At 32.8% G+C, this 25,245-nt stretch overlaps 1 protein-coding gene across 1 annotated transcript; it reads left to right on the top strand.

Annotated features, from left to right (window-relative positions):
* The first annotated feature begins 11,011 nt into the window (after window positions 1-11,011).
* LOC129001551 (uncharacterized) lies at window positions 11,012-11,839 on the top strand. Its single transcript, XM_054428881.1, has one exon. The coding sequence runs from the start codon at window positions 11,012-11,014 to the stop codon at window positions 11,837-11,839; it is 828 nt and encodes a 275-aa protein (XP_054284856.1).
* The last annotated feature ends 13,406 nt before the right edge of the window (window positions 11,840-25,245 follow it).

Below are 25,245 nucleotides of genomic sequence, written 5' to 3'. Positions count from 1 at the left end.
TAACGTATTAGGTAACAAATTAGTTAATAAACACACAAATATGTATAATTATCAATAAATGCTGAAGGATTATGGTTTCCTATTATTTTGTTCTAAATCTAATTTTTAAGAACAAATATCACCGAACGAACATATTGGAGTCCGAGATCGAAGAAGCATTTGCTTGGATCTTGTGAAGCTGTGTTCAACGTGATTGAATATGAAATGAGGCGTTATTGCTTTTCCTATAACTGTTTGAGGCCTTAGCAACATATTTTTGCATAACTTTAAAGGTAGCTATACAAAATAATAAGTGAAATATCTATAGGCCTTTATTACATATTTAGTAACAACTCTTTTACCAGTGTATCTATTGGGGATTATGACAAAACATTACGTTTATTACGTCAACGCATACTATAATAATAATAATAATAAAATTAAATTCCATTCTGTAGCCCCTGAACTGCTGAGTATACATGAAAGTAAAATACGTCTCGTCTTGCAGTTAAAAGTGTATTAATCCACTATGTTTTACCATATTTGGCACTTTCAAGTGGGATACAGTAACATTATAATATCCGAATTGGACTTGTTAAGTCGTATAATTTAACACCAAAACGTAAAACTGTACACATTTTAGCACGTATGAACAAGAACATTTACATGTAGGCCTACAACACTTAACCCGATCACGGTGCTGACAGAGACAGATCGGCCCTACTGTTTCGTCTGCAAATTTAATTCTGTTTCCTTGTTGCAAGCTCCGAATATGTTGCGTTGCATAGAAACATATATACTTTAAATAATTGAAGTTTGAGATGATTTGGAATTCTGACGGAGGTTAGCAAAAAAATCAACAGTTTAAAATAATCCAAAGTCTGTTATATTTTACTTCTTGTCTACATTTTCTTCTCTGTATTTTTACGTCGTGGTGAAAAGTATGATTCATAACTTGTACCGAAAAGTGAGTTTCCGACACTTAATCTATTTATTATTACGCCTCGGACGTGAAATTTTGTGTTCCTTGTTTAGTTTTTACACACGTTACACCAGAAAATAATTAGTCAAGCCTGTATTCTGTGCTCACACATAAACTTGAGCACGTATTGAAAATTCCTCTAAGTTAACAATATTGAAATATAATATCCCTTCGTATTTTTAATGGAATTCGTCACAAGTGGTGTCATTACTCGAGGCATTTAATTAAATTTAGATAAGACGTGTAAAAACTATGCAGAAAACCTGGTGTTCGGGTGAATACTAGGTGCCTCAGCAATCCATAGGAATGGTCTCACCAAATTGTTTTCAGCCTCATGTCAGTGTGTTGAAAGCTCTTCAGGTTGTTAAATTTTGATCTTACCTTCAAATTATTTCCCAAAGATTAGCTAATAGTAAATAGTGCATTGGTATTTTTGCGGCCAAAAGAAAGCACACAGGAGTATAATATCGTGTTAAGGTAATAAAACAAAAACTTTCAGTTGTAATAATTTTATTCTTTACATAGGTGGTTTATACATTTAGCCTTTGTTCGTATAATATTTCGGTATTAATTTATCAACAATAATGAAATCAACTTTAATAGTTAAGCATTAAGTCCCGTTTGTTCATGTTTATGATTATTTAGTCTCATGTTTAAAAACAATTATATTATTATCTAAGCGGATAATATTTTAGATGTAACCGTGAATACAGATAATATAAATATCAGTCAAACTATTTAGATATGATTATTCCCTGGTACTTTTTTAATACTGTAGTAGGCAACCCAAGTCTATTTCAAACAAAATAAAAACTTAAACGTACATTTTCTAATTTCACTGAAACATTTTAAGTAAAATATAGATGTCTCAAGATCTTTCCTAAAAGATCGCTACAACAAAGTGATATATCTGGAAAGTTTGTCTGGTTTCCCAAGACAAATAGCAGTTGAAACTTTTATGTGACAGTTTACTTGTTTCTACTAAAAAGAGTTTATTTATGTATGATAACGATGCAGAGTATATAAAAGAAGAACTATTTTATTTTTAAGCTTTCATTTAGCATTACATTTAATTGTATCTTAAAAATTAACCATTCTTTCTGGTAAATCACATTAAATTATTTTTATAAAGAATTATGGCTTTTAGGACGTGTGAAAGTAATAGGATGTCTTGTAAATTTTAATATGTTAAAAAACATAAATAAACTTATATGGATATAGAGGGTGTATGTAAAGTCCCGCACGGACTTCATATTTTCTAAACGACTGCAGATAAATCAATAAGATTTGGTACATCAACACCACACCTAAAAATCTACTTTTTCAAGGAACTATGAATTTTCTGTCATATCATGGGGATGTCCCGCAAGGAGTCAGGAGGAAATTTTAAATAGGAGGATAGGTCAATATGCACATCAAATGAAAGGTCTTTTTTAGTAGAATACAATGCCGCAAATCGCACTTCAAAAGTTTGATCCTGCGCAAAATGGCGACCGTTCAAAGATTTATTGAATCCACCATTTTAAATCTTTGAACGACTACCATTTTTTTACTCAGGCGTTCTTTTGAGCTTGAATTTACGGCATTGTAATATACTAGTGGAGACCTTTAATTTGATGTGCATATCGACCTATGCTTACGTTAACAATTTTCTTCCGATTCCTAGAGCTGTACCGTGCCCCCTGAGGAGTAAGCGTATAATAGCAATGCAAATTAAATTGAAAAAGTATATTTTTAGGTATGGTGTTGATGTACCAAATCTTATTGATTTATCTGTTGTCGTTTAGAAAATATTAAGCCCGTGCGGGACTTTATATACACCCTGTATAATTGATCGTGTTTTACATGAAAATGCTCAATACATCAGTATCATTTGATTATGACCATAAATAATTCTTTCTATTGGCTGTACAATATTGTTAGTAGTAAATATTATAAAGCTAATAATGATCAAAAACTTTTGAGAAACTCGTAAGCCGCAAACCTTGATGTGAAACTAAAAAAAAAAATAGATTTTCTATAAACCCTCTCCTAAGAACAAAATACGTAAAAAGGGTTGTTTTGATAGTAATATTGAATATAAGTAAGCTGTTACATTTATTTAATTTATTTACATATGTTTGGATGTTACTTTACCTCTTAGTTAACCTTTTGATACTTATAGATTGTCTACGTTTACGTTTTGAAAAATATATTACTTGTGATTCTGCCACACAGCTTGTTGATAAAACCAATGTTAACCAACGTGTAACACAAAAATATATCAAGCTTAATTTGAACATTCCGTGCTGAGGTTACGTCCAGAATTCTAGAATGTTTACTATTGAATTGGATAAACTTCAAAGGTAATCTGTTTAAGAGAATTTCTCTGCGTAAGGTATGAAATAACTTTCTGTACTAATTACTATATTGCTTGGCTTATTAGACACATAAAGATGAATGATTTTTTTTTAATAACAGTATGAGAAATGATTGTTTGTCATTAAACTTTCTTTTCTGTTATGGGAAAACCGTGGTAGCTAAATGGGTGTTAGTCTAGTCTAATTACACGAAAAGAAGTTGAGAGATGTACCCATTTTCCTGGCAGAGTAACTCAATTTACTTCATGGTGTGCAGAATAATTTGATATTAAATTTACTTGGATGCAGCTTAATTTCAACCAAACAGGTTTCCTGCATTATAGTTTTAGTCGACAGAATTTCTTAAAATTGTGTCTTAATATCTTGAACATATCATAACCTTTTTATTACTGGGTATTACTCGAACTTTGGCTTTATTTACATCATCCTTTGTGACATGGCACGTTAATAAAAACAAACCAAGGAAAAAATAATTAGACGGCTACGAATAAGCTGATTCAATAGATTGTTTTGCCAGTGATGTCCCATTGCTTTCCTGCATACTACGGAAACAGTATCCCTAAAGAGTACTTGGACCCTGGGACAGGCTCTAAAGCCTGCAGAATACCACGGTGAGATTTGTGTTTGGTCTTCGGAACCGCGACCATATATACGTTTTAAAAAAGCCTGCTGGTCTCTTTCCCTCAGTGTAGGAAGCAAACCTACACTCTAGTACACAGGGCACTAGCCGAAAATTAACCGGCCTACTTGATGAAAAGACTGGACCCGCACATTCGGCTGGGTCAGCGTATTACCCGACAGGACAAGCAGCTTCACTTTCCAAAGGTGAAGCTAGAAGTAGACAAGGGAAGAGATGTTGGTTTGCAATTTGAGCCTACACTGTACAATGACCTCCCCTGTGATCTTCAGTTGCTAGGAGTCCCAGCTTTTAGATCTAGGCTAAAAATGTTATAAACTATACAAAATTGTGAATAGTTAATCTGTATTTGTTAATGTCATTATCTTAAAGTTAGCATACTGTTAATACTGTTCAATGAAATGGCAACCATGCATAGTAGGCATTTTAAGCCAAGTATGAATGGAGATGAGTGAATCTTAACCATAAGTTAATTGACAAGAGTGATCCTATAAAACGGTTTTATGAGGAATGCTTGCTAATAAGAGGCATTTCTATAATTACTTATTATTAGGCGTACAATCAAAAGTCTGGAAAAAGAAAAAAGTCTCACCTAAATTAAATGGGTAGCTAATGTACGAATATTAGTTTTATAATATGACGAGGAGTTGTATGACAATGGAACGACACATTATTGAACATTGACGGATGACGTAGCTCAAGTCAAGATTGATGTTGAGCTAAGTGCCACGTCAAGGCACAGCTTCTTTGGTCATTCTGTGTAGTGACGTCAGGTCGTTAGTCAAACGTGAGACTCAAGTTTCCAATAACCAATAAATATAAACTGCCTGAACTGTGTATTTAAGGGGATTGTGATACGTAGACGTAGTTTATTTTACAGCTATTTTAGCCGATGGGTTACAATTCCCTTACGTGACTTCGAATGTTGACTTAGCCTTAGATTTAAACCATTATTTTAATTTTAATTTCTAGAACTTCAAATTTAATGGCCTACTCTAATAGTTAGGGACATATATTAACAGGTTAAAGCTTTTAAAATTTACTTGCAACTACTTCAGTACCGGTAGACATTTTACTCGTAAGAAAACATTTTACTTAAATATGAGTGCCTTTCCACGTATTTATTTGTTTTGTCGTTCAAATGAAAATTTATTTCCTTTATATGACAAAAAATTCAATGTATGAATATTCAATAGGACACTTCTGAGACTAAAGGAAGTAACATTTTCACTCAAAATATCCTATCAATATTCTGTATTGCCTGTGACAGGCTATATTTATTGTGATTACTTCTGGGGTAAGATAAGAGATAGGAGAAAATGGATATATGACAGAAATATTAAAACATAAATTCATATTTGGAAACACATAATGCTTACAAGTTTAATATATTTTTTATCTTTCTTAAGATGATTCAAATTAAGATTTTTGGTCCCATTTGGATACTTGAGGTTTATTTTTATTAGTTATAAAGTTAATAATTTAATTTAGAAATAATTCAGTTTAACTTAGGAAAACTGTTTAATATACACTTAGAATAATACGGTAGACTTACAAAGATACGCATAAATATTTTAAATTAAGAACACACAATTCCAATACCATATTTAATTTAACCCAGTTTCATTGAATGCATATAAGCTTTTCCTAAATCAAACTGGTAATAGCAAATATAATCCTGTCAATCTGCATAAGTTCTAAAACATAACTAAATACTGTTTCGTTAATTTAATTTTTTCGCTTTCAAACAGGGTCACTTCAAAATTTTTAAACGTTATGTGTCATAAAATCAATACACGTTTAATGAGGCATAAATGAAAAATTATCAAACAAAAACCTAAAATGTATTTCTAAAAGGTTAACTGGGTGATGGAAATGTCCAAATGTAGACAAGTTATCATTGCGAGTTGCTGCGTCAGTTTGCTAAGCTGATTGCAGCCAAGTTGCCAACTTTGTAGTGGTCTGATGAGTTGTATTCCATAATGTGGTTTTACAATCTATGTCCGAGTCAGATTGTAAACCAAACAAACACGTATCCTACCTTAATTAACTTAGTTCCTATCGAGTGCGAAATTAGCAACCCATCTTTTGAAATCATCTTCCATTTTCACAATTATCATTTCAAAGAAGAAAGTTACCTATCTCGAAAATGTGTTTTATATTCATTTAATATAACGTACATAAAGAGGTTACGGTATACATATTAAAGTGTGGCATATTACACATATTTATTGTTAATGTTAGTAATGTTAATGTGTGGCATATTACATGTATTTTAATGTATTTTTATGTTAGAGTGACAATCAAACACAATATGCTTACGATTAATTCACTCGCCCATTGCTGGAAATCCAACAACAAATTATATTTTACTTTGTTTCGGCTTGATAACATGAATTATCGACATTCACATTTTTACCTCAACTCCAACACACAGCTAAATGAAACAAAAAAGTAAGTCATTCCATAACAGGTTGGCAATACTGTACAGTGAATTTTCTTTGCGTATATCAACATCGGTTTCGAGGCTACCGGTTCATTTTCAAGCAGGTTGTCGTATGTAAATTAAGAAACTTTGTAAACAATGCATCATCACAATGAACTTTGGTAGTTTAAATACAAGTTACTCAATACGTTATTAGCGAAATACTATTTAAAAAATGTTTACGAAAGTTACTCCCATTTATTGAGATTTATATATCTTGCGATTCTAAATAAGCATCCAACTTTCCATTCAAAATTAATGTTCCAGTGGATTTATAATGCTGCCACTCAAAATTAATACTGTTTTTCTCTTGTGTCGTTTTTCCGTAAAAAACGACAGTTGATGGCAGTGATATATCAATGACTTTGATATTCGTTTGTTTCACATATACTCACATTGGTAAATGTGATCAACCTTAAATAATGGTGAACATTTTTCCAAAAGGGAGATAGATTACACTAAAGGTTTTGCTTTCTACCGAACATACTGGGCTAATTTCAATGTACAAATAACCGCATATTATTTCAAAATTATCTTATGTTGAAAGATGGCAAATTAAAGTTTAAAATATCAGTTCCGTCTATAATGTTCTCTATAAACTTTGCTGTTAAGTTTATCCATATGACATTAAACTTCGTGTAAATCAAGTTTTACAGCTCTTGCAATATATAGGTGTATTAATCTAAAGCAAATGTCAGTAAGGTGTATGGATTCACTTGGATCCAATACGCTTGAGGCAGGGCTTTGTCAACTCCCAACTTTCAAGTTTCCAAGTCTAACTTCTGTTATACAACCTCGAACTTTACTTTTTCTTTGGATTTTCTTCTGAAATGTAATACGTTACGTGTCTCTAGTTGGATAATCTTTGGTTGGATGAGGGATGTTACTTTTTTGTAATATCGTATCAGGTAGTAACATATAAGGGTGGTAACATATTAGTAACAGGGTAACTATTCTTTTATTTAAGTTTGATTTTGGAAATTCTAGAATTCACATGATTATACAGCTCAAAAAATAATTATTCTCTTTTGTATTGATCGGGGTCTGTAATTTCTAACAACAACCATTGACTAGTCAATGTCACAACTAACTATCAGCTTGTAAGCATTTTGACATCCTTAAACCACGATCTATTGCATAAAAGTAGTTTTAGTGTTGTACCTATATGTATGAATAGCTGTAAAGAGAGTATTTAAATAATACAATGATGTACTAAAAATGAGCGTTATATATGACTCGTTGTTGTTTTATAAAGCAATGAAGGACACAAGGTTGCATAGTCCATTAATTTAGAGAGGACCTTTTGAAACGAAAAGACATGGTTTAGCAAGTTATTTAAGCTCATAAATAGTTGTCTAAAGAAAGCAATCTGACATTAGCTTTTTTGTAAGAAATATTTGAGTTACGAAAATGTTTCATGTGTAATAACTTCGAAATAAAAAAATTTAGGTAAGAAATATTGCTAAATAAAATTTCCATTTAGTCTTGTGCATAATTGAACACGTACATTATAATTTTGTTTTAGCACATACATGCAAGAATTTCAAAACGTTATTAACGTAAAGAAAAACTCAAAACAGGGATGATTTAAGAGGAAAGATCGATCGTCCGCTCCACCAACACCATTTGTTATGATATCCTCCCGTTGTGCCGGATAAGGGACAGATTTATAGAATAACTTTAACAGGAAACGTCAACTTATTTCCCACTAAATTGAAAATGAATTGGTCAAAATTATTAATACAACTGGTTATCTAAAATTCATATTTACTATTTACTTGCTTATAATACACATTCATATCAATCGTAGTGGTTTAGCACAAAAAATGACAATTAGGGTTAACTACTCACAAAATACATTAATTTGATTATGGATGAATTTATTGTAAACTCGTATTTTTACGTTTATCACCCAAGCAAATATTATGGGTGATAAATGTAAAAGATATAGAATAAAATACATTTATCAAGAACGAATGCACGTTGTATTGACTTAGTTTAACTTGTAAGCAAAGGGTCTATGCCCAAAGCATAGTAGCCTCATGCACTACTTGATTGTGAGGAGGAACTCAAACCTCAAAGGAGGAAAATTTAATATCTATTCTAATGGTTGCAACATTTGATGCAACACATTATGTTAGTTGAATGAGTGGGGTCACAGTATGGATAATTTTTAATTCGCGCCTAGATGTAATGGGTATTTTGTTTTGAAACCTGTTTTGACGAATCAAAACAATGAAAATTGGCGAGCAACCATTCCAGTGCAATAGCAGGGAGATACTTTACATTAAGTTGACAATAAGCCGGCTTTTTCTATGTTGTATTTTTAATCTAGTTTGAACATTAGCCTAAATAGGTTTCCTTTGTTCTTGTATTCAAGACGTGTTTGTTTTCTTAATGTAATCTTATTTATGTAATTAACTTATTAAGTGCATTTTGATTGAGGGCATACCATTAATTTTATCAAATGACGGTAAATAATACATATAATGGTATTAATACATTTCATATATGTTTGGGATTACTAAATATTTGGAAGTTTTTAAAGTTTTGAAAAAGTGCTGCGTTAAGACGTAACGTTTCTAATCACGCTAAAAATATCGAAGACGTTTCCATTACACCGGATAGCTGGTTGTATTTCATTATGAAAATTGTCTAAAGTAATTACTGTATGTTTTACGCACAAATACAAAACCATTGAATCCCCTTTTAGCTCGGTCAAGGATTGGTTGGTTGATCGTTTGTTTTTGTTTCACATTCGTTTGGCACACCCTGTCGGTCGAAGTGTCTATACCTACCACTAAAACCTTACAAATACCCTTTGCTTAGACGGAAGTGGGGATACGCCCTAAAAATGCCTCCATGAGAAATTGGGAATAATCTAATAAAACAGATAACTTGGCAACAACTAGTATTGTTTATTAAACATCTTGAACCATAGAAACATAAATTGACTTTTGTAATGCAATAGGCCTACGAATCGCCCTACATGTTTTACTAATATTTAACTATGATTTTAGAACATAAACGGTGTGATCCTATTAATTTATTGTAATCTTTTGTGGTAAATTTCTATTCTTCGTTTAATCTCTTATCCTGTAAGCTAGAAATAGAAACGAGCATGTTAGAGTGTGGATTCCAGGAAGCATATTTACCTACTCTTGTAAGACTTTATATAACGTAATGGAATATGAGATCAAGGCTTTTATCGTATTTTAATGTTATTTAAACATTTGTTATATCTTGTTTAGAAATAACTAGCATTTATATTTACCCATGTACATTTATTTTTCTAGCACTGGACTAAATATTTAGTACTTGGTCCAAAAAATTTAATGTTTTTCCAACGGTACAAAGGCAACTAGAAGAAACAATAATGTTGATATCCACTCATTTCGGTGGTTTATAGCTACAGTTAAGTTCAGTAACATTTAACTAACACTTCATTAAAGGCCAGTATGAAAACGCTTTTTGCTTTTTTTTTATTATAAGGTGCTGAAGAATTATAAAGAAGTCGGCTACTAAAGTAAAAGACCTACATAAGCAAGTAATCTTAGTACGTAAAATTGTTTTAGTACTAAGCAAATCTATGAAATAATTATTTTAATAATATATTTATGTCAGTTTAATGGATATTTACGGGTACTCGATAGGTTTGCTACCTACCCCTCCCCACACCCAAAGAAAAAGTGAAAAAGGAATTTCTATAAATTAAATAGCATTTATGTTATGAACATTAAAGAGGAAAATGTAGGTATCAAATAAAGCAATCTTAACTAGGTAAACGTGTTAAATTTTAAATAATATTAAAAAAACTATCTTGCTTAACCGTCATAAAATATTATATACGAGATTTCCTTATTGAATTTGTCCTCCAGTTGTAATGTATACAGAACCGATCCACTTATTAACCTCAATCGATTATGATTGACATTTTTGTTCTTTTGTACATGGACAAATATAAAAGGCCTATATTATGTCTACAAGAATTACCTTCTTTTACAGAAGATTAACTTGTTAAGTCTAATATGACATTTTTTATTTTTGACGTTTAATAAGATAGCTTAAGCGTTAGGATAACATGTTTTGAATTAATTAGTATAACAGTTAACCTTTCTTTTATTTGAATTTTAAAACAAAAGTGTACATAAGAAATGTATAATATGCAACAGGAATACAGTGTTTGCCAAACTTAGGATCAATAATCTACCAACAGAATAAGTTACTATGGACAAAGCTTTAATATAAAATAAAAATATACCAAAATGTTTGGGCGTAAAATTATATTTGAAATCAAATTTAACCATATCAAACATAACTGTTATTTCCAACGCATAATTCATTGTTTAAATATAATTTATAACATTAAGCATGAAAGGTAATCATGACTGTAGTGCCTAACTACTTACCTGTATATAAATCTTTATTTAACAGATGATATTTATTTGTTTACTAATTCATTAAATTATTATTGTTCATTTTATCTTTTTACTAAATATACATATTTTTACTCTTGTCTAGCATTTGTGAATTTACAACTTCATTTGGTGACCCCGACGTGATTCGAAATGTCAAACGGAGAACAATCAGTAGACAGAATTCAAGTCAAGATCCCTCCTTTCTGGCACTCAGATCCAGAATTGTGGTTTGCTCAAATTGAAACCCAGTTTTCTCTAGCGGGGATCACGGTCGACGAAACTAAGTTCTATTACGTCTGCGGTAACCTAGATGCGAAATACGCAGCGGAAGTGAGAGATATCCTCACCAACCCTCCAGCAGAAGAAAAGTACATCAAGTTAAAAAAAGAACTTTTAAAACGGTTTACCTTGACCCAGGAACAGAAGACGAAACAACTTTTGGAACGAGAAGAGTTATGTGATCGGACACCATCACAATTCCTGAGGCACATGCGTACCCTAGCCGGAACCATGATACCTGATCCACTACAGAAGTTTCAATGGCTTAGCCGTCTTCCTTCAGCAACACAAGCCATCTTGGTAACACAAAAGGCTGCAGACCTCGATACACTGGCGGAGCTTGCGGATGCTGTCCATGAAGTCAGTCCTCACCATCAAGTATCGGAGGCGTCCTTATCAGCTCCCTCGATGGAAGAAATGATGGAACGCTTTACAATCACGTTGACATCAAATATTAGAGAAATAACAGACAAATTTCAACAAGAAATAGCAGGAATCAAAGAAGACATGAGACGTCCAAATTTCCACAAGACATCAGACACATATCCACGTAGACAATCATGGCAACGCTCCAAGAATCGATTTGATCGCCATGACATCTGTTGGTATCACTGGCGGTTCGGCGACGCAGTAACAAAGTGCACCGACCCTTGCAGATTCAAAGGAAGCAGATCGGGAAACGACCCAGGGAGTCTCTAATGGCGACAAGCGACTCCGACCTCACATGTTCCCGTCGCCTATTTGTCACCGATAAGGTAACCAAACAACAATTTCTAGTTGACACGGGAGCTGATGTATGCGTCTACCCTCGTAATATGTTAGATAAAAAAAGACCCAAGACTGACTATACCCTATATGCAGCTAATAATACTGAGATTACAACATATGGTCTTGTATCTTTGCCTTTGGACTTTGGTCTACGCCACTCATTTGTTTGGCGTTTCATCGTAGCTGATGTATCACAACCAATAATAGGGGTAGACTTTCTACACCATTATGATCTGCTTGTTGATGTACGACGTCAATGTTTAGTTGACCAGTCAACTTCATTTTTTTCCAAAGGTCACACTCCTTCAGTTCATTTAGTGAGTAGTGTTAAAACTATTAAGTCTTGTCAACAAACAGTTTTCTCTCAATTACTTCATGAATACCCAAACCTCACAAGACCTTCAGGTAAACCTGATTGTACTTCCAAACATGACACAGAACATCATATCGAGACAACACGAGGACCTCCGGTGTTCAGTAAACCCCGCCGCCTGGCACCGGATAAGTTTAAACTCGCCAAAAAAGAATTTGAATCCATGGTACAACTAGGTATAGCTAGACCCTCTTCTAGTAGCTGGTCTTCTCCCCTTCACATGGTTCCCAAAAAAGGCAATGAGTGGAGGCCATGTGGAGATTACAGGGCTTTGAATGCTAGAACTATCCCTGATCGGTACCCTGTTCCCCATATTCAAGATTTCTCTCACCAACTTCATGGTAAGACAATATTCACCACCTTAGATCTTGTTAAGGCTTATCACCAGATCCCGGTTGCTGCTGAGGACGTCCACAAGACAGCAATTACTACACCTTTTGGCCTGTTTGAATTCCCTTACATGTCATTTGGACTATGCAATGCTGCTCAAACGTTTCAACGCTTTATAGATGGCGTGCTTAGGGGCTTAGACTTCTGCTATGCTTACATCGACGATATCCTAGTAGCTTCAGAGTCAGAAGAACAACACGTATTACACTTAAAACAGCTCTTTGACCGTTTTTCTACTTACGGGATTCTCATTAACCCAAGTAAGTGTGTTCTAGGAACATCAGTCGTTAGCTTTCTAGGGTATGAAGTGTCTGGAGAAGGTATCAAACCTTTGCCTGAAAAGGTTAAAGTCATCAACTCATATCCTAAACCTAAAACAGTTAAGGAACTAAGGAGGTTTATTGGTATGATCAATTTTTATCGAAGGTTTTTGCCTAACATGGCGGAGCATCAAAGCTTACTAAACGAACTACTGAAGGCTAATGTGAAGGGAAATTCCCCTGTCAACTGGACCACAGCAAGTAATGAAGCATTTGAGGCTTGCAAGCAAAGCCTTAGTAAAGCTGTGATGCTGTCTCACCCTGTACCAGATGCTCAATTGGCCATTTTCTGCGATTCTTCCGCCCATACCGTGGGGTGTGCGTTGCAGCAAAAGATAGGTGATAACTGGCAGCCTTTGGCCTTTTTCTCAAAAAAATTAACCCCTGCTGAACAAAATTACAGTGCCTACGACAGGGAGTTGACAGCAATATATTTATCGGTAAAGTACTTCAAACATATGTTAGAAGGTAGGCAGTTTACCATTTTCACAGATCACAAACCACTCACTTTTGCATTTAATCAAAAACCTGACAAATGCTCTCCCCGCCAATTTCGTCTCTTGGAATACATTGGCCAGTACTCAACAGACATCCGTCACATCTCTGGACAAGGTAACGTGGTAGCTGACACCCTCTCCAGAATTGAGACAATTACCGTTCCATTGGACTATCAGGCTTTAGCAGACTCACAGAGCAAAGATGAAGAGTTAATACGTCACATACAGTCTGATTCCAGCCTGAAACTTCTACAGGTCCCAATACCAGGAACACAGGTTTTGCTTTACTGTGACATATCTACTCCCATCCCTCGTCCCTTCATCACAAGGCCATTTCGACAAACAGTTTTTAACAGTTTACATAATCTCTCCCACCCAGGTATTAAAGCTTCATTGAAACTTGTCAGTCAACGTTTTGTCTGGCCTTCAATGAACTCTGACTGCCGTCGATGGGCCCGTTCTTGTATGGCATGCCAAAAGTCCAAGATATCACGTCACAACTGGACTCCTGTAGGTATGTTTGCTCCTCCATCTTCCAGGTTTGAGCACATACACATTGACCTTGTTGGTCCGCTACCTGTCTCCGAAGGTTACAGGTACTGTTTGACCTGTGTCGATCGTTTCTCAAGGTGGCCAGAAGCAGTACCAATCGAAAACATAGAAGCAGAAACAGTAGCACGAGCACTTTTTACCACTTGGATTTCGAGATACGGAACACCACTACGAATTACAACAGATCAAGGTCGGCAATTTGAGTCAAGCCTGTTTAAACACCTAGGAGATTTGTTAGGTTCGACTCGTCTCAGAACAACTTCCTATCACCCATCGTCAAATGGACTAGTTGAACGTTTTCACCGTAAACTGAAGGCAGCCATCAGATGCCACGCAACAGCACGATGGACTGAGGTATTGCCCGTCATACTTTTGGGAATACGGACAGCCTGGCGTGATGCTGCAACAAGCTCTCACAAGCTTCTTCAGCTGAACTCCTGTATGGTCAACCACTTCGCCTACCTGGAGAGTTCCTTACACTTAGCGATTCCAACCATGAACTTGACCCACAAAGTTTTGCCAAAGATCTGCGTCAACATTTCAAACAACTTAAGACCAGTTGATGGAACAAGACATGGAGGTAGGACGCCATTCGTGTTCAAGGATCTCAACACATGCACTCATGTCTTCGTACGTACCGACATTTCTACGGGTGCACTCGATCCCCCCTACTCAGGTCCTTACCTCGTCATTAGAAGATCTGACAAGACTGCAGTTATTCGGATGCGAGGCAATGATGTAACCATTTCGATGGATCGACTTAAGCCAGTCTATTCCTTACAACTCGATCATGATGATACCAGCGTTTCCAGAGACACCATAACTACTACTCCTCCCTTTTCTCATTCTGACATTCAACAACGAGGTACCTTGACATCTAAACCTATTCTGAGATCTACACCATTATCTACGCGCTCTGGGAGGCAAGTTCATTTTCCAGTACGGTTCCAGAGTTGATTTTTTCGTGTTTGCTCAGCTACACAGCTCAACCACTGGCAAGGGGGTACTGTAGTGCCTAATATAAATCTTTATTTAACAGATGATATTTATTTGTTTACTAATTCATTCAATTATTATTGTTCATTTTATCTTTTTACTAAATATACATATTTTTACTCTTGTCTAGCATTTGTGAATTTACAACTTCAATGACCATTATGATTAAACATGCCCAAGGAGTAATCATTCTTTCAACGTAGATTGTGTATCCACTCTATGTGAAAGGCATATTTGTAGATTGAGCCTGTGCAAAAGTCATAAAATCATTTCCTGACAAATTAAATCTGAGTTGGTGAAAATAATCCAATTCGTTAAGTGTTCATGATAATACTAATATTGTTTATTGGTATATTTATTTCATAAAAATTTAAACGATGTATTACAGTTTGTGATATGTATTCATTCTATTTATACCGTAAAAGCCAATTAAATACTTCCTGCCATAAAGTTTATCTTAGTAGCAAGACCATCACGTGGACATACGATACATGTGCATAATTTACGTACGATTTTCAATCCACATATTTATTTGCAATGGCATTGGTATATTTGTACATTCCAATTTAAGAACCTAAGAAATAGGTAGGGTAAAATTGAAACATATAGTGCCTAGCCTTGTGGAAAAAAATTGGGAGAGACGTGTAAAATATAACAATAAACCTAGTCAGGTGCATAAAAAAGCAATATGTAAGGTACTAATGTTTTCTCTCAAAATATTTGGTATGTTTAGTAAACCAATTAAAATCAATTGCTGTAATATAATCGTCCTATAATATCCCAATGACTATTAACCAGAGAATAAGAAATATCTTAGCATACATTTGTTTATTGCACCTTACGTTGGAAGTATGTTCACAGCTCAGTGTGGGAGAGGTCCACAGGGATTCTACACAGTTTTGCTGTGAACTGGGGCAAAAGCTACATTGTGTATGGGCACTTTACAGCTGATTTTCCAGGATTCAATAGATATTCCATTATTTCCTAGTGTGGGCTTAAAAATAATGAGAATTAAATACCCCAATGATTGTCTATTTCATTTTTACAAGCAGATTTGGATTTCCAAAAAAGGGATTTCAAAATAAAAGTGTTGAGGCTCATTTTTATACTACTCGAGATTTTATGTTTTATTTGTAGAGCACTTGTTAAAAAGATAACAAGGTCCGTTTTCGAACTACAAAAGATAGGGCATGATTAAAAATATGGATTATATGTAAGATATTAAAATAAAGGTAAAATGACATCCTTATAACATAATTACTCGTAACCAGCAAGCCATCTTGTTATTGAAGTAAATTAAGAGACCTTACAAATAAAGAAAGTAATTGTTGAAATAATATTTTAATGCGCAGTTCAACTTGTTTTTACAACTAAAAGCTTAATTTTAAGTCCTGTTCTAAATACAAGTTAATTCGTACATTTTATAATTATTTGGACAAAGTAAAAATTGTCCTGCTATAAAGCGGTTCACCTGGTGAAAAACTCACTTTTGCAAGAAAATGTCGGAAAACACGACAAGTAAGAGAAGTGCTTGGTGGTTTGCTTTAACACTGAGATACACGCAATTCGTCAGTTAATATTTTTATTTGAAGACTTTCACCTTTTTTATGTGTCTTTATATTTAGTTTAGATTTTTTTAAAGTTTAAATGTTTGAAACCTTTGAGGGTGTACTGAGCGAGAGTCATTAGGAAACTCAAATATACTATGTTGTATTTCAAACAATAATGTTTAAAAAAGATACGTATTAGGTACTATGAAAAATCATATCCAACCAACCCCTTACCCTGTATCTAAGAAACACTTTTATCGTTGTAAATATATTTATATATTAATAGGCAAGCATGTTTATTTAAAACCTCTTTCTTCAGCTCTTGTGCATCGAAGGGAAAACCTAAGCATACCGTTGGAAAGATATTTTCCTTAAGATGTGTAGAATCCCTTCATAAATTAAAATAGGCTCAAAAATAAAGAAAAAAATTAATTTAAAATCAAAATAAACTGTTACGGACCATATGTGCTGCAATGCTGGTGACTATATAACAACGCAGTTTAAACAGAAAATCAAACCTAATCGAAGAAATCTAATCATATGTTTTATGAACAGCGTGGGGTGAAAATCCCTCAAACCTGCCTGAGGGTCTGTAAATTATATATATTTTTGGTAGATTTTTTTTCAATTGGGCTTGAAAATATTGAAAATGCAATTAATTTTTATAATGAAGATACTTTAGCAAATAATGAAAGTTGATTAAATAACTATTAGATAGTAAATATTAATCATAGGTACATAAAATATAATAAATGCTCTGTTACTCTAATAATGTATTCTTTCTGTTTAATTCTCACCTTCCCTACGATAAAGGAAAAGGGATTGTTTTTTTGTATGGAACAAAATAGTACCAACTGTTGAATAAATTGTGTTGCGAAACGTTTTAATGAAATCCAACAAAGTTAAAGATAAGAACTGATCAGTTTTCTTTCAGTTAGTTTTCTTTACTCAAATAAAACTAACACTAATATTACTTGAGGTTTCTCGAAAAGTTAACCTACTTAATAATTTTATTGTTATTTTTCCAACTAGTTTTAAACATAATATTTATCAGTTTACATGTTCATTTTCTTGTTGCTTTTAAATTACCAGACCACCTTTTCCCATTAGGCTTATTTTTGTTGGTCAATCGTCTCCACACTTTTGTAACCTAAAACTGTTTTGCTTGATAGTTACAGAGATTTAGATTGCTTATGCCCCCGAAAACGTGGTTTTAAAGACGGATTGACATATAGTACAGTGCGTTAGCACATCCTTGCTAATTTCAGTCAAATAAAATGTTTTCCAAACATGTCCTTATTCGGCAGTAAAACGTTAAAACTTTTTTAGAAAAAAAAAACATCTATAATTTTTTGTTTTGATTTATCAGGAAATTTGATTGACAATATGGAGTTGCAATACACTCTTTATCCTCAATAGTCTTCCGTATTCCAGGATTCCTGTCAACAATTCAGAACCTTGTTAGATTTACCTGCACCCTTGGGATCCAATCTCTTATAAAAGTCAAAAACAATTCTCCGAGTTTCATATTAGTTTATGAAATCACTTTACTCCAATCAGTTGTTTTCTTCTGCCAAACAATAAAAGAGCTTTGTGTTATGTGGTTCTACGTTTTTGAAAAACCTGTCCCTCAAATACGATGGTGATTTTTCATTAAACTTTGTACAACTAAATACGGTCACTTGTTCATTCAAGTTTCGAAGATCCCAATAACAAACTGGTTATCTTTTATAGATTCACTAGGAAATTAAAATGAAAAAAATCACATATATGCTGTAATCATTGTTACAAGTCGTCTATGAGAAACACGTAAATGTCGTATATTCTCCTTAATTGGTAAAAATCAATTTTCAACAATTATTTAAGACAAGACTATAAGCGAATATGGTCCTAATTATATAGCTATAGCCTTATATATCTAATACCCAAAAGAAAATATTGTCCCTGGATAGCAATAATTAAAATTGTAACGAAAAATTAATACCTATAAAGAAACAATTTCTTATGCAATTTTACACCCTTGTATTTTTCTCCTAAATTATTAAGAAATTAGAGCACAATTATTTTAGGCACTTATATGTTACTTTGGACAACCGTCATGGCTAAGTGGTCTTTATTTTTTTTCATTAGTAAGAACATTAATTTAAAAATGTTTGACGTATTCATCATTTACAAATGAACTCTACAAAATGATTATACATTCATGTTAGAAAAATGGAAAATATATACTAAAGAGATAAATTGTCACTGTAATTAAAAATAATTTTACTCTTCAAAGGTCATTATTTTGGGTAAATATATGACAGCCAATGTTTGGCCAAATCAACAGACTTCTTTTAAATTATGTTGCTATAGTAGGACCATAACCTTACTCGATTAGAACCTATTTTCAACACTTCAGACTTAATACCAGCATGTATTAGCCATAGCAGATAACTACAACGAATAGATTCCTAAATACAGTAGTTATTTTTTATTAATAATTGAATTGTGTCAACTAAAATGTCTAGACGCGTACGAATTGTACTAGAATATCAAACAGTGTCTGATGCTTTTAATGCATGAGCACCCTTGCTAATTTCAGACAAAATATACTTAAGTGTGCAAATAATGGTTGTTTATGACAACTCACCACCGCATGGGTTGTTGTAAAACCTGTTTTGTGTAGAGATGATATAAAATTTCAAATATAACCTGTACGTTTCATCGCACAATATAACTGAAGCGTCGTATTGGAGAGTTGTAAACGACATATGAGAGCAATAAAGGTAGATGTAAGTCGACAGGCTGCCTCATACTTTACTTCAATAGACTGCGTTATGTTAGTTTTAGTAGGAATTTACTGCGCAAGTCGATGTAATGAAGCTAGGTTTAAAGTACTTTTGATATTTCCTTTTTGCGAAATGTTAGATATGAACCCTTTTCAATGAACAATAAGGGTTCACTTTCTATTATTGTTCGCTTACTAATATTCAAATAAACCGTTTCAATAAACAACCCGCAACGAGATATTGGTTGGGTATTATGTAGTTTCATCATTAAAATAGACATAGACATATTCCATTCAGGAATGAATTACAAATGCACACATTTTAATCGTCAAATAGTTTAGTATAGTTTTAGTAATAGTTAGTAATAATTGTAATAAGTAATAATAAGAGTAATAAATAATAATAGTATAGTTATGGTAAGTAGTTTGGTAAAATTTTAAAACAAGCAATTAATTAGTAAGCCTATTTTATTCATTATAAAATTTACCCGAATAAATAATAATGCAATGGGACTTAATTGAATACTATAGCATGATTAAGTTAAAGAACAAAATTTTAAAATAAATAGTATTTTTAATGTACCTTAAATATACTTCTATTTTATAATAAATTTGATGTTTTATATTAGGCTTTTTATTTTTACTCCATGATTGTCCTATATATACATTAAGAACTTTTAAGTCAACTACTACAAACTATTCAAAACAGCATAGTTTCGACCATGACTGTAGTTTGTACAAAGGTTGACTGTAGTGAACAAAAAGGGCTTGTAAAATAATTTGAACCTACATTACCTACCATATTATCGCATATATGGTATATGCAATAATATATCTTTAAATATTTATTTTTAAATAATCCTCTTAAATATTTCTTTTTGCCTTCCATGTGGCACTCTATTGTTGTAAAATGCACAAACAATTTCTGATCTTTTAATATTCAATGTAGCTCAGGATCCCAGTGTAAATCTCGTCTATTTGTTGACTTAAGTGTCATCTTATGAAATGGCTTAAGAAATGCGACAAGCTCTTCTTAAGCAATGGTTAATTACCGTTTAAATTAAATATTGCCTTAAATACAGTATTACAATAGTTCTAATACTGATTATAAAAGAAACAACTGAGTAACACAGTTTTTACCGTTTTAACACTGTCCAACTAAGGTAAAGTAATAATTACAGCCTCAACAGTTTTATTCACTCTTCGTGAGTGACACTGAAATATAAACTAACTAAAGGTAGTTTCTAAAGCTCTATTTTCTCTTTGGTTTGTTGTCACTAAAACATGTTATGTACTATTAAATATCTATATATTTAAAAAAGTCAGTCTATAAGTGTTACCTACTTAAAAGTCCTCATTTTCTACAGAAATCATGCCACATATTCCTAACTTATGGTATCATCATGTCAACTCTTTAAAAACTAATTCTATAACTAAATGAACCTGTTTTCTTTTAAAGGTAAGTAGGTGATTGGTGGTTAATTTACTTGTAGTGTTGCAGAAAAAAGAACCATAAGGATAAAAAGGTCATGATCACCTCGATAAATAAATAACATTTGAAGAAGTTGTGATCCATGTGTGCCACTAGATCAACGGTATCAGAAAACAGGCCATGGACTATTTAGTGGCTTAGACATTCCTTCACTACGTTAAAGTTGTCACCTTTTTTTAATGGACGTAGTTATAGTCATCCAAAGACAGATTGTGCTGATTTAAATTACTAAGTTCTGTAGAATATGTGGACTTTTTAAACAAGTTAAACTGGTAGAATGATTTTTAAAGATATAGCCTTTCTTTACATTACGTCAACTAGCTTAATGACAACAAATGAGATAGAAAAAAGAGTTTAAGAATCTAGTGCAAGCTGTGACAGACTTTCACAAATCGTTCTTGTCAAATAAAAAAATGTGTGACAGCTGACCTATATAGATGGGATGTCTTCTACAGCATACAAAACCCGAAACACGTACTTTCTGACTGTCAATTATTGAATCTGATCTACCTAATAACATTTCAATATGTTAAGCGATTCAACAGCAAATATATGATTTTCATTATGGAATGTTTGTACACTACAGTCACTGAGCCACTCATCCTCATCAGAAGTAAATCGTTTGGCAAACTACACCAGTATTGGTAATTTTCATCACAGAGCGGCTAAGGGTTACTGCCCAAGTTCTGATGACAGTTCAGTTGTTGTACAGCACTTGTAATTAGTTCTCCAGTCAACAGCTTTTGTGACAAAGTTTAACTTCTTGTCCCACAAACTCCTACACTGACATGACTTACTGTAAACACTTTTATCCAAATGCAATATCATTTATCTCTAATTAAACCCTGACGTATGATCAAAGTGCTAATTATGGTGTAGGTTCCTGGTTATTTTGCTTTGGTAATCAAAGGAAGTACACATCTGATTCGGTTTCGTTAATTTCTAGTATTGAATCCAATAAAGGTCTAAAAAATGCAATAAAGATGTAATATCAATGGATCTCATTTATAGATTATATGGTTTACCTTCTAATTACCTATGGATTAGCTTAAGAAGCAAAACATTATTTAATCATCGATATTTCAAAATCTGTAAACTCTTAAAGTTAGTTAACATTTTTGTAATGTCTATTTATATGGTTGTTAATATGTATAATCATTTTAAGTAACAAACTATAATATTTTAATCATTTATTCTGACAGCTAAATACATGTATTATCATTACCGTAGGTCTAAATAGCTCGCTAACTTAAGTGTTTCCTGTTTGGACCCAATAAAAAATAAGGAATAAATAGTATACAAGTTGCTTAATATCATAGCCAGTCTACAAACACTATAATACCGATGTTTATTAAATCTTTTTAATTCGTCCCAACTCTGTTGAAAAGTGTTTTTGTGTTTTTATAGAATATTAAATATTTAAAAAAATATTAATTATATGAGTAGCTGAATTTTCCTGGTTCAATGGTATACTAATTGAATTTGATAATACATTTGTGTATTATAATCCCTATTTTTACGATTACTAATAATCGATATAATAAACAAATTACTTTTTAGTGTAGTTTTTAACTGGCCCTGTTATGAATATTTCTTATCTTTCTTGCTTCAGCAAAACACCTATTGTACAAGTACCGTAGTAACTTTGCTATTTCTACAAATAAATGACGATGCAGTATTAATCAGAGTAAATCATACTTTGAAAACAAGTTGAAAGAAAGTGTATATAATTCTATGGCTCATTATAATCACGTCATCATCAGTAAACTAACTTATGAAATCCAACGCAAGATAGACAAATGAATCTAATTATTGTTTTATTTTTTCATTCTCACGTCGCCTTATTTCTCCGTTTACATCTTAGCCTAACTACAAAATCATGTTATATCCAAACCAATTAAACAAAATATATACACTTAGTATATTTGTTTAGTTTATCATAGTAGGCCTACATTTTCTTTTAAGAAATTGGAAAGCCAATTCGGACCGTATTCTTACAATCTTGCACAATTCAACGTCAACGTACTGAACTAAAAAAATATTTACTGTATGTTTAACTGTAATTATATTTATCATTTGGCCTATTAAAATTATTTATACAAGAGTTTTATACTGAGAAAATTGTTGATTAAAAACTGAATTACTGTTCACCCTGATCAAGAACCGGCTGCAAATAACTTTGACTCTGGAGTACAATCAGACAGAATGTTATTTAAGTGTAATACAGTTCAACTTTATAAATTCACCAAGCAAAACAAAAACAGTTTTTTTTAGAATGCTGTTTAGTAGCTCTTTCGGTCACCAGCTACATATAGTTAAATGTCAGAATTTTTTTTTTTTTTTTTTTTTTCAACGTGACAACATTTTTATCGTCTTGGGCATATGCCCTCATTCCCTATACAACAATACTGCTTTCTAGTTTGTAACTCTTTGATATAACTGTGGGTTCTAAATGGTTGGTTTTAAACATCTCGACGCTAAATCGTCGGCTATGCCACTTAGGCCAGTGAAGTAGCGTCTATACAACAGTTCAGTTGAAAATATTTATAGTAGTTGACAATTTTAAGATCTCATGTCCACTATTAGCTACCTAGTGGCTTTATACTAGAACTGAAAAAATATGTCTAGCATTTTCCATCTTAATCTTAGAGGTTAATTTATTCTATTAAAATGTTTAAGAATTCAGACTTCATTGAACCCAAATTTACTCACAAGAAAGAGAGGCTAAGGTAGTTAAGTAGCATTTTAAAAGGCCATTTATATAAAGTATCTCCAGTGGCCTCAGGAGACTTTATCTATGTAGTTCTTATTAGCTAGGGGTACAAAATATGCTAAATACCTTGTGAAGTGCATATAGATAAGTAATTGGTAAGCTTTGAAACAATAATTTAGAGAAATGATTGTTTAATATAAAAAGAACCTACTGATGATTAAAAAAAAAACACTGAAAACCACAATTAATTCACGCTCACTAAAGAAGGAAAGAAATTAGTTTTTACAATACAGAAAAGTACTGCTCTTCTGCTGGATATATATAAAATCACTTCAATACTTTTATGGGGGGGGGGGGGGGTAAGTTAAACAGGTATTTGATAATTTATTAATCTCTCTGTACAATTAAATAAAGACTTTTGTGTAACAAACCTAACCGATTGAATATCCAGATATATATCCGCAAGAAAGGTAGTGAAATTTAAATAGGGTATTTAAGGGATATTTCAGCTATGTTAATAAAAAACATTTTTGTGGTCAACGAAGGACTGTGATTAGTAACATCCCCTTGTCAAGGAGGGAGCTGGAGACTTCTTAGCTCCAGATCAAAGTTACGCCTAAAGCAACAGTTTGGTGCTTTGTACTTGGCTACTTCACTTACAGCAACTTCTTGCCCAATTGTCACTATGGCTTTTAATAAATGTTGATGCTTGATAAATTTATGTCATTGCAATCATGTAGTATGAACTTATTTATTATTTAGTATGTTGTATCAGTTTTGTATTAGCATTAAACTACATAGGCTAAATATTAACATTTACCTACACATTTTATAAGTTTATATATATTATTACCTATTAAAGGAGAAATTCGAATGCAAAAATTACAAAAAACAATGTTAGTCACATTTAGTCATACACCTTTTGTTAGGATTTGTTTATGTGTGTGTTCTAGCGGCCGAATCACTAATAATTCAATAGTTTCATTCCTCTAATTCGAATACAACCCTTTGTTTTCATTATAATGATTAGTGTCATACCACAAAGGATTCATTGTTAAGCCAGACAAAGTGTTTATATTTTGAAAAGAACCACAGAAGAATATTTTGAACGTTTACAACAATACGCAGATCGTGAAATTCTCACATATTATTTCTCATATTTTATTTTGTATTCTCACACACGTACGTATACGGCCAGTCGGTCTATTATTGTGCAATAACAGTAATTAATTGTAAAGCGTAAAATACAAATGGCATAGATAAACGCAAGATAAAAAATATATTGTTCCTGGAATATGTTAAAGAATCACCAGTAAAATGAAAGATTATACTATAAAAAGTCAATGAAGAGCGCAATCAGCAAAGGTCACACAAGGAACGGCTGATTGGCTTTTGTTGTGGAAGGTCGATTTTCAAGAAAGTCATTTTTCACTGACCTACGTGATAATCTGGGCTATTTCGGATGTAATTTGAAGCAATTTAAATTGACAATTCTGTCTTTCTACTTTCTTTCGATATCATAAACAAAAGTAAAGTTTTCACATAATGTTAAAAATTACCTTCGTATTTATGTTTGTCTGTAGCCGTATTCTACAACATTAATTCTGATCTTAGATTGTTGTACATTGTAAGCAATATGATGCTTTTTTGTGCACTTAAGTGATTCCAAGGTTGACCATAAGCT

Source organism: Macrosteles quadrilineatus, unplaced genomic scaffold (genome assembly GCF_028750875.1).
Source record: "Macrosteles quadrilineatus isolate MER2022 unplaced genomic scaffold, UCM_ALF_1.0 Scaffold_1__1_contigs__length_201487025, whole genome shotgun sequence".
Classification (NCBI taxonomy): Eukaryota; Metazoa; Arthropoda; class Insecta; order Hemiptera; family Cicadellidae; genus Macrosteles; species Macrosteles quadrilineatus.
This window is presented reverse-complemented; position numbering and strand designations above follow the sequence as displayed.